We start from the raw sequence: 11,444 nt of genomic DNA, 5'->3' as shown, positions 1-11,444 counted from the left end.
CCCAGTATCCCCCCCCCCCTTTTTTTTTTCTTTTGGTGTGCTTCTTTTTTAAATTCTTGCTGTGTTGGAAGTAGCGAGTGGTGGAAGACGAGGAGTCTCCGAAGCCTCATCAGTCATCGGGACTGTCAGGAATAGTGGTTTAAGAGGAAGCTCGGCCTGGAGCACTATACCTTGTCATCCAGTTCCCTGCTTCGGTGATAAAGATTCCAGCTACATGGGCAAACGCCTGGATCAGCCACAAATGTACCCCCAGTACACTTACTACTATCCTCATTATCTCCAAACCAAGGTATGGCTTGACCCACAGTCTCGCAGGCAGTGTGGTATTATCTGCACTGGGATGGGAAACATAGACGGGCGTGTGAATTATTATTTCATCTCCCCCCCCCCCCTTTCCTTGCTTCTTTGAAATTAGTAACATACCAGTGGAGTTAATGAGGCAGAGGAGAATAGAAGAAGAACGCAGCCAACCTCCGGAATTGTGGCTTTCTCTTTAAGGGGAGATAATAGTTTCACTCCAGTTCCTTTGTTGTTTTTTGGCAGAATAAACATTCCTGATATCCGTAAAGTCCTTTACAGATAGATAGGGTTGTTAGAAATGAGATCGCAACAGTGATTATCAGGCACAAGAATACAATTTCAGGGGCTTTTCTGGTGAGCTGTTCTTTGTTTGTAGCTCTCAAAGGGTTTTTCCCACTGGATAGGACTCCAAGGTGGGGGCGACTCAAACTTTTAATCACTGAGTGTAGCATGAAAGAAGGGTTGGGGGAGACATAGGGGTGCTAATCAAATTATTTTAAGAGTTTGTTTAGGTGCATTTTATTTTCTATTTGCCTTATATATTTTATTTCATATTTATGATAATTGGGGTGATAGAGACTGAATTGCCGGTCTAAGCAACAGATAATCTTTACTTTTAGAGGCTCTATTTTCCTGTGTTCTTTGCAATAGGAGGCCTGAGTCTTGAAAAGGAAAAGAATGTAACTAATAGTAATTGGACTTGAATTGGTTAAATACTTCAGGTTTTAAGCATCTGAGCTCAAATGATCATTACGGGCTCAGAGGCAAGCCCACATAACTAAGCAGTGGACAGTGCCAACAGTGAACTTCATCCTGCAGTTGAAAGACTCTCAGGTGTGAAATCACAGCTCCTATTTGTCAATTAAATTATACTTGATTTTGGGGGGGGGGGTGTGTGTTGGTAGAATTCCCACCTCTAGTGTGTGGATTATATTTCTTTACAGATGAGATTACTTGTATTGCATTAGCCAGACTCAACTGTCTTCTTAATAAATATGCCGAGAGTGAACAAGGCGTTCCGGAGTAATCCGTGCTTGTCGCTTGTCACCAGGACTCATTGGTATGATTAGGGTTTGGTAATTCATGCTGTAGTTACCTCTCATTTATCCTGTCTCATCAAACAATGCCTATTTGTAAACAAGATTGGGCAGCAGACTTTCAGTAGTATATTAAAGATTCTGGCATTTGTTTGTTTCCCCCCCTCTTTTCTCTTTTCAATTGCTCTATGATCTCCCTTGCCTCTCCAAGGTCGGTCGACTCACGTTGCATTTTGCCTTTGTGAGCGTTTAGTTTGTGCTGCTGCTGCTGAAATAGAGGAGCCTTCCTGCTCCAATGTCTTCAGTTTTAACTCTTTGGGGAATTGAGAAGAGAAGACTGCCTGCCATTCCTCAAGGAAATGGCAAAACAAGGACAAGTTAAAAAGGGGAAATTTATAGTCATTTTTCATCCCCCCCCCCAAAGAAATAAAAACAATAACTTCAAAGGTTGGATGAAAAATATTAGACATTCCATCCCTTTTGCTCATTTGGCTAAATTTTCCAAATGTTTCAAACATCACACTTTCTTTCTAGTGCTTATTTTGTACTGTGCAGTATGTCCAGAAAGGAAACTTGAGATCAAGATGAATGAAAAAAAAAAATTGCTCTTCTACATTTTTCTTATAACCTATTACTAGCAAGAACTAATGAATCCTATACACATTATATTAAAGATACAGGGTGCTGGATGAGTATACTGGTCAGAAAAAGTGTGTGTGTTATACTGGTAGGAAAAGTATGTGTGTGCATGTTCTATGGGTAAATAGGAAGAGTGGTGTGGTGAGAGAAACTGTATAGGGGCCCTATATAGTTTGGTGTAGTACAGACACGCAGCATCTGGATCTTGTTACATTCAAGCTAGCCAAAGCCATCAACTTCTGAACATTTTTAAGAAGTTAGATCCATTAGGCATCTTAAACTGATATTTAGGCAATCAACTCTCAGAGTGCTAGGGCATATAAGATCTGCTGTTTTGGCTATCATGGTGGCTTTTATTGATTATCATGATTTAAAATTAGTCAGTGCTGTGAATTTCTTGAATATTATTATGGCGGCTCTGAAATGACAGATATTGAAAACATTCCTGGAAGCTGAAGATGTGACTATGTGCCCTATTTTGAAACTTAGTTCAGCTGGAATAGGAGAGCAGGTGAATGTACAATCGTATTTTAAAATGTGAAGACAATCTGACAGATTTAATAGTGTACAATGCTCCAGTATAACAAGAAAACAGCTGGGGTATTTCAGTATTCCTTTTGACCCTTGCGTACATATTTCACAAATATATTTTATGTTAATTTTGAAGTAAATACATGCTGCCTTCATTTATTTGGTAAGATTGGGCGGAATTAATAAAACCCGCTGTTTTAGTCTTTGTTTATACCTATAATCCACTTGTCAAAGGCATTTAAAATGATGCTGAAATATAAGAATTAATATAGTTGATAAAACAAAAATTTCGGTGGTTTGTAACAGAAAACATACTCTGGTAAGGTACCTGGAGTTGTTGTCTAGAGCCAGGTGTTGAGTTTTGTTTTATTTTTTCCAATTCACAAGAGCTATCTGCTTACATAAATTTGTAGCTGGGGAGGAGAGAAGGGAGAAGATGTGTTTCTGGGATTTTGAAGAACTAAAAATGTTGCTATGATAGTCATTCAGAAAATGCAAAAGTACTGAAATTTCTCATTCTACTTAAATCTGACTATTATTAGGTACAGCTGCTATTTTCTTAAAACAAAATGAAAATAGGAATTAAAAAAAACGTTTTCTGTTCCTTAAATGCATATGAAATCTTTAGGGAAACCTATGCTATTTCCTTGTTTTCTCTGCTCCTATACATTTTTGGTATTTCAGTCCTAATCTCTTATCATTGTTGCAATAAATAAATAATATTTATGATTTATGCCCTTTGAATAACTTCCTAAGTGGTTTAGATAAGTTATCATATTAGAAAAAAATATATGTAACTTTTTAAAAAATACAAGACTAGGGAAAAGATGCCTTATTGAGACTATACATCTACGTCATAAAGTGTTTTTCTGGCTTACTCATAGTCTCAGACATTTTTTTTCCCCCACTGCCTATTTCTTTTTTTTTTTTTTTTCTACGAAAAGAAATAATTTCAAGAAGGAGTATAACTTTTGCTTATGGAGTCATAAAAATATCTTGTGACATATCATAATATTTAAATAGAAGACTACTGAAAAAGAAAAAGTTTTATAAGCAAATTTGATGTAAAGAAAACCACCCATTATACCCAGCAAATGTTAGATAGCGAGGACCGAGTGATAAAATATGTAATGGTATTTGACAGGACTATAACCTAGATTTTTCAAGTGTTTTGTTAGATTAGATTTAACACAACCTGTTACTATTGCATTTTGAAACCCATGGTGAATTTCTTCCTGAACTTGTACTTTATTACAAGGAAAGATAGATTTAGAAGAACAAATTCATTGAACTAGGAAAGTCAAAAGGCATAAAACTTAATCACAACATTTTGAGTTGACATTTTGCACTTGAGAAATTGATGTTCTTCTCATATGTGATATTGGGAACGTTTCTGTCATCTTCATAAAGTTTAAACATTTGCCTAAACACATATAGAAAGTTTGTATTTTTTTTTTTCCTTTTGCACATTCTTACCAGCTTATGTTGTAGTCTTACTTGTTTACTCTGTTTTAACCAACCCATTGCAGAATTTCTAATCACATAACTTTTATATATACTCACTGCATCCCTTTCTTCAGTCATTGGTTCCCCGGAAGGTCTAGAAGAAACGATGTGGTCCTGACATGATTTCTCTGACTGTTGGTACTCAGATTGTGTGTTGGGAGGCAAGTGTGAAGTCAGAATCAGGTGTAACATGTAATTTAACCAATGCACGCTTTAATGCAGACTGAATGCCCCATCTATATGCAGCCTGGACTGCCACCCGTCTCTGAGGGTCTAGCTGGTGCCCAATTGATTGTGCCATAGAAAGAGCAAACACTTGAAAACACAAGGGCTAAGAAGTAGGCAAAAAGAGAGAGGCTCCTATGGGGCAAAGTATATCCTTAAAGATGTGAATAGACAGAGCTTCCAACAGCAAAACAAAACAGCTCCTTAACACACTTCTTACACTTGAAAATGTAGAAAATCTTGCAGAGGGAGGGAATGAGTTTAGAATTTCCTTAGTGCTTCCTGACTCAGATTTGCATTTGATAGCCAGAGTTGGTAACTTGCCAGCTGTTTTAAAACAGCCTTGAAAACTCCCAAGTTCTGTTTTCCTTTGAAAGTCTGAAACATACAAAACTGGTTTCTTAAAAATCTTCCAGCAATAGAAATTTTAGGAACAACTCAAAATATTTCTTTCGCTTCAGGGGGGTAACATGATATCATGAAACTATGATAAATCTTGTTTGTCTCATTGTTTAATGCCTAGCATTTTAATTGGCTTTAAATAAGAGAAAAATAGACACAAGGGGCCTCCCTCCCTTTTAGTTATTTTGTCTTTTTCCTTTTTTTTATTCCCTCAACTCTTTATCATCAGTGGAATTATATACATACTTGCAGCTTTTCTCACAATGTAATCATAGTTTAACAACACTAAATATGGTGCCTACTTAAAAGAAGTATAAATGGAAGTGAAAAACTCACGTTATTTTTTCAGAAGAATTCCAAACCCAAAGAAAACAAAATAGATATTTCTTTTAGCAGGATCTTTCTAAGCATTCTCATTTCACTCTCTCTGTCTCTCTATGGAGGGAAAAAAATAACAGAATTATAACTCAAAATGATTCATATAAAGTAATAAAATGTATTTGAGGGTTAGGGGTGAGGGTGATTTGTAGGAAGGGACTCCAAGAAGAAGGAGGGAGGATGCAAGTTCATTCTAGGTCTTTCTGACTCCATGCATTCTGGAAAGCTTCACTTTTTGCACTAATATGATTTTACACAATTCATTTTGACATTATCTTTCTTTTTTGGCAGAAAGATGGCGCAGTCACAGTTATTCTCATAGAAAACTCTAAGAAAGCCTGTATTTTCCTTTGAAATGAAACTTCTTGAGCATCAAACTTTTATTCAGAGTAAATAGTTGATGTTTATCCACAGTTGGCTTCAAATACTACATTAAAATTGTGTTTTGTAACAGTCTCATAAGGCGCAGCTGTATGTGATTAAATAGTGTAATATCAAAAGCATGTGAGAATAGACATTTTTATGCTATAGTTGTTGCATAGCAAGAGTGCAGATCTAGCTGAAGGGAAGACCAAGAACAGAAATGTCTTCATGTGGTATAATACGTGTGTTGAGGATACATGTTGCTATTTTTTGCTTTAGTGGGAAAACGGTTGAACTATTTTTAATGTGTTTGAAAGATATGATTTCCAAAAATGGAAACATGCATATAATGTTGTTGTTACAAAGTACTATGCAGTCAGTTTCACTCATGGCGACCTTGTCTAGGGTTTCCAAGGCTGTAATTCTTTGGACTCCTAGTATGGTGTTGTGGACTAGTATGTCAGATTGTAAAGTCGTTTGAACTCCAACGTCGGTGGTTCAAACTCATCAACTGCTCCTTGGAAACCCTATACAGGGTTGCTATGGGTCAGAATCAATTTGACGGCACAACAACAACAATTCTTTATAGAAGCAGAAAACCTCATCTTTCTCCCATGAAGTAACTGCTGGTAGGTTTGAAACCACTGATGCTGTGGTTCGCATTCCAGTGCTTATCCTACTGAGCCACTGTGCATATAGGATATATATATAGGCATATAATACCAGTTTGTTGTTTTTGTTTTTAATGGTTAGTGTAAATGCCATTTAATTTAAACCCATAGGTACTGAATGTGTGTGACACTATTACAAATGGAAAGATAAAAAATGTCTCCTCTAGAGCCCTCTGCCAAAAAACAAAGGTGAATTTCTCATTTGTGTTTTAAAATGACAAGTTTCTCTTTTTTGTACCCTGCTGGTTTTTCTATAGTACTGTATCAAGGAAATCTATAGGTCATATAACTTAAAGAAAAGAGGGGTAAGTAATAAGGATCCCCAATGTAGATATAGGTGGCTGTGTGTTTCTTTCTTAAGATATTTGTAAATCCAATATTCAGCTTTTATTGCCTCTGTTCAAAGTACTTAGTTACACAGGAGACACAACTTTTGCTTCCATTTCTTCATCACAGATGCTATAGGAACACACTGCCTCTGCCCTCTGGGATGCTTTACCTGTAGTGTTTTTGAAGGAGTATTAGTTCATGAAAACAATAAAAACAATAGAATGTAGGATTTATTAACAAGTAATTGTTTCTGTGATCTTGGAAAAAACATACACAGTTTATTATTCGATTTGAGATTTCAGGTATTATACATTAAAAAGTAATTCTAAAAAGGAATGAAGAAAAACTAGACACAGGAGAGCTGGATTTTGTTTGGTTTTATATTTAATTTTTCTTTCTTTCAGCTTGATAGTTGCAGAGAATTGGTTCACATATTAAATATATATTTAATTATTCCTCAAAGGTTTTTGAGTCAAGAAATAGGTACTATGTGAATTCAGATATCTAAGTCAAGTTTTGGGAATTCAGAGCATCAACCTCTAATATGAATATATGTCAAATTTCAAGAGTATGCTTAATGCAAGACAAGATGTGAAATTCTGCTTTTCATCAGAGAAATTCTCTGATTTGTGTGTCAATACAGTGATTTCTAGGTCAGGTTCTCTAAGGTCCCTTCCATGTTTAGCATTTGTGACTCCTGCTTTGTGACAGATGAGTCTGCTTTGATATATTAGTGGTATTGAGAGGTGACCTCGGTTTTGTGCCATTCATGAGTTTTTGTTTGGTTACTGAGTGCTTTCTAAAGAGCAGCTCAAATGCTGCTTTGCAGACTCTGGTGATTTGACAAATTTCACTGTCGGCATCCTTGGCTACATCTAAATCCATTGCACCGTAAGAAACACATCCATCACTTGGGAGTGGGTGGAGAGCAGTTCCCAAGGGTGGAAGAAAATGACAGACATCATTTAATCATTATCATCACTGGCTTTGTTGTTGTGGTTAAAGTTTTCTCCTTTGAGTGGGGAAAATTAGGGCTTATCCAAAGATTTCATAGTGACAATGCAGTGCTTTACTCTTCCTCATTGAACTTTCTCTCAACAGGTGGTGTAAGAGCAAAATGGTTATGCACATGTTTGACTAAACCAGTTGAGGTCATGACAGAAACTAGGATTGCCACATTAAGATGCTGACAACATTGTTTCATGAGTAAATATGGAAACTGATATAAATATGGAAACAATTTCTAGATGAACTATTATTTTGTTTGGTATTTCTGAAACATTCGAAGCTCTTAAATTCGGAGTGATTGTTGTTGTTGCTGTTTTGTGCTGTCAAATTGGTTTCTGAGGAGAGGCTGGTGAGTTTGAGCCACCTGCATTGCGGTTCAAACCAACTTTATGGTCAGGTAATTATCCTACAGTGCCAAACCAAGAGGCCTCTGAAAGACCGTTGTTGAGGGTAAGTGCCATTGAGTTGGTTCTGACTAATGGCAACCAGTATAGGGTTTCCGAGGAGCTGCTTGTAGGTTTGAACTGCCGACCTTGTGATTCGCTGCCCAGTGCTTATCCTACAAGTCCACACCAGAAGTCCAATACGGTATTACAGTGAGGAAGTAGGGGGGAAATAATTATTTTTACAAGACACATAAAGAAGAGAATGATCTTTTCTTCTTTTTCATGCTAGATACTCTATTGTTCCCCCCAAAGCCTCCTGTTACCAGAATTGGTTATACTGAACAGTGCTCTGAAGAAACTGCCTAGAATTTTGTTTCATAAACAATAAAAAGCAGAAATCTAGACTACTTAAGGGGCCAAGGTAACCCTAGTAGTGCCCTTTTCTGTTCTATGGGAAGTAACGAGTAATACAAGAATTTTACAGTTCACTAAATCGTAGTAATAGTTTTAAGAAATGACTTTACATTTATTTTAGAATAAGTTTTTTCAGCATTGTATAGTGCAGTTAAGAATTTGGTATCTATTTCCACTTAATGTGAGGATCACTCAGCTGCTAACTGAAAGGTTAACAGTTTGAATCCATGAGCCACTCCAAGGGAGAAAGAAGTGGCAGGCTACTTCTGTAAAGATTACCCCGCTGCCATCCAGTAACTCACAAGTGCAAGGAAATTATCTTGCATACGTGGGTGCCCTTGCAAAATGACAAAATCTAATCCACCTACCTTTTTGAAGTGTGAAGAGATTAGAAGACAAAGTAGGACAATTAAGTTGGCCATGTTTTGTAGTAGCTGTGCAAATAAATATTTATTACTTTTGACTTTGCAGTTTTCTTTTAGTTGTTTAAAATTTCTTATCTCTTGCTATCTCACTACGATGGTCTTTTTGCATTCAAGATATCTTTGCATTTAATAATTCCAAATTTCTGGGGAGGCACTCTTGATAGAACAGTCAATGGGAAAACGTCATTAGCATTCTGTTGCGAAGATATCTGAAAAGTGGACGCTTTGGCTTGACTTTTGGCAGGGAGACCAACTGAGATTTCCAGATCTAGGTGCCAGGTTCACAGAATTATTTTATTGCACAATCGGTGGATGTGTTTACTAGAGAAAGTACTTGAATCTAACAGGTGTTTCCCTGGGTCACTAGCTTAGGGATGCAGGCATGAGACAAATCACACAGTCTTTATTATATGGTATGTTGTTGTTTTTTGTTGCTGTTGTTAGGTGCCATCGAGTTGGTATGAACCCATAGCGACCTTATGCACAGTAGAATGAAACACTGCCTGATCCTGGACCAACCTCACTACTGTTGCCATGCTTGAGTCCATCGATGCTGCCACTTGGCCAATCCATCTCATTGGGTTTCTTCCTCTTTTTCTCTGACCCTCCACCTTACCAAACATTATATTCTTCTCCAGCGACTGGTTCCTCCCGACAATATGTCTGAAGTATGAGAGACGAAGTTTGGCCATCTTGGCCTCCAAGGAGCACTCTGACTGCACTTCTTCCAAAATGGATCTATTGGTTCTTTTGGCAGCCCATGGCACTTTCAATATTCTCCTCCAGTACCATAACTCAAAAGCATCAATTCTTCTACAGTCTTCCTTATTCACTATCCAGCTTTTGCATGCATATGAGGTTATTGAAAATACCATGGCTTGAGTCAGGTGCACCTTAGTCCTCAAGCTGACATCTTTGCTCTTAAACATTTTAAATAGGTCTTGTGCAGTAGATTTGCCTAATGCAATACGTCATTTGATTTCTTTGCTGCTTCTGTGAGTGTTGATCCAAGAAGAATGAAGTCCTTGACATCTTCAGTCTTTTCTCTGTTGATAAGAATGTTGTTTATTGGTCCAGTAGTGGTGTTGTTAAGTGCTGTCAAATCTGTTCCAATCACAGTGATCCTGTTTAGGGTTTCTGAGGAGAAGCTGTTGGGTTTAAACTGCCATGTTTGTGGTTAGCAGTTAGTTCAGTACCTATCTTCATCACACCAGAGCTCCATAATAAAGCATACCCTCTCTAAAGTCATGGATATTTTTGCATGTATTGTATCTGTCTCCTTTTTCTTTTCCCAAGTTTCTATTGTTATTCACCCAGAAAAATTGCCCTTGCTGTTCAGAAGTTCCTAGCAACCGTAGAGAATGGTACCCCTTAGAGAACCAAAGTTTCTACATGTATTCACATTTTCCACCAGACTTGCCATTACTCTTACTAGTGGTTGTGCTTCCGGAGGATGATGCTTTTCTAACCCTGAGCCACTTGTGATGGCTTCCTTCATTTTCGCTATTCCACTATTATAAGAAAATCATGATCCTATGCTCAGAGCATGGCCATATCCTCTCATCTTATTCAGGAAAGAGGTTTTTCTCTTTCCAGGTCCATGCATGTTTTATACCTGAAAAGTCACTCCCTCCCCCAGTCCTGGAGGAAATGTTTTCTCCTATAATCATTCTAAATTTTGATTCTGTATTTACTCAGTTTTTCTCCCCAGTCATCTTTTCAGATATCACTGATACTCTTCAGCAAATTCAAGTCATTGTCTTTGGTCTCTCTTTCACCTATCACAGATAGTCCCCAAAACTTGAAGGTGATTTCAATTGTTCTGATTTTCTCTGAGACTAAATGACCACTTAGAAATAGGGACTGGTCTTGTGAAATCTGTCTGTTCTTTCCCGTTCCAATGAGTATTCTTATCACCCCCTCCCCTTGCTTTTAGTTGGTAGACAAAGGACTCAGTCTGACCAAAATTTGGGTGACGATTTTTTACCACCTTTGGAAAGTATTATCTACCATTGATCTGAGTTAGAATTATAGTGTATTATGCACATTAAATACGTTTATTTCTGATATAATTTTTTTTGTTATTGTTGTAGAGGTCATGGTGTGGCTCTGTAGGGTAAGCACTGGGCTGATAGCTGCAAGGCCAGCAGTTCAAACCTCCCAGCTGCTCTTCAGAAACCCTATATGGTGTTGGTAAGGATAGGAACTGACTCGATGACACTTAACAACAGTGGTTGCTGTTGAGAATATATACAGCAAAGCATGCATTGATTCAAATGTTTCTACAGGTACAAAGAGTGACATTGATTATATTATGTCAGTTGGGCAACTATTTTCACCCTCGCTTACTGAGTTGTTTCTGCTTCATTAGAATAAAATCACTGTCCCCTAAAGTTCCTGGTTCCTACTTTATCTTTTGGGTGGTTGTTGTTACTTTTATCCTGTATTTTAAAAAAGAAAAGAAAAGAAAAGAAAAGAAAAAAAAAAACAAAAACAAATCTACTGCCGTTGGGTTGATTACAACTCACAGAGACCTAATGTGGGATTTCGGAAACTATACATCTTTAAGGTAGCAGACAGCTTCATCTCTCTCCAGAGCGACTGGTGAGTTTGAACCACTATTGATGATTAACAGACCCATGCCTAACCTACAGCACCACCAGGGTCCCTTTTATCCCATTTAGATCTTAAAAGAGCATAATGCTCAAGGGCGGGGGGAGGGAGCATCCTTAACTTGTTGTTGTTGTTGTTGTTGTTGTGTGCCATCGAGTCGGTTCCGACCCATAGCGACCCTGTATAGGGTTTCCGAGGGTGTAAATCTTTACGGGA

The 11,444-nt window shown here is 37.5% G+C and overlaps 1 protein-coding gene across 9 annotated transcripts in view; it reads left to right on the top strand.

Moving 5' to 3' along the window:
- The first annotated feature begins 8 nt into the window (after positions 1-8).
- RBMS3 (RNA binding motif, single stranded interacting protein 3) overlaps positions 9-11,444 on the top strand; it is a 1,190,010-nt gene continuing 1,178,574 nt past the window's right edge. For 5 of the 9 annotated variants that reach the window (XM_006851604.1, XM_006851598.1, XM_006851602.1 and 2 more), the window contains exon 1: positions 215-289. In XM_006851604.1, the coding sequence (XP_006851666.1) occupies positions 215-289 (75 nt within the window). Of the gene's footprint in view, positions 290-11,444 lie in introns of all 9 variants that reach the window. The other 4 variants (XM_006851603.1, XM_006851596.1, XM_006851601.1 and 1 more) reach the window with 3 other exon arrangements.

The sequence above is a fragment of the Chrysochloris asiatica genome, unplaced genomic scaffold, assembly GCF_000296735.1.
Source record: "Chrysochloris asiatica unplaced genomic scaffold, ChrAsi1.0 scaffold00030, whole genome shotgun sequence".
In the NCBI taxonomy this organism is placed as follows: domain Eukaryota; kingdom Metazoa; phylum Chordata; class Mammalia; order Afrosoricida; family Chrysochloridae; genus Chrysochloris; species Chrysochloris asiatica.
Note: the sequence above shows the minus strand (reverse complement) of the source record. Positions and strands in the feature narration are given on the sequence as shown.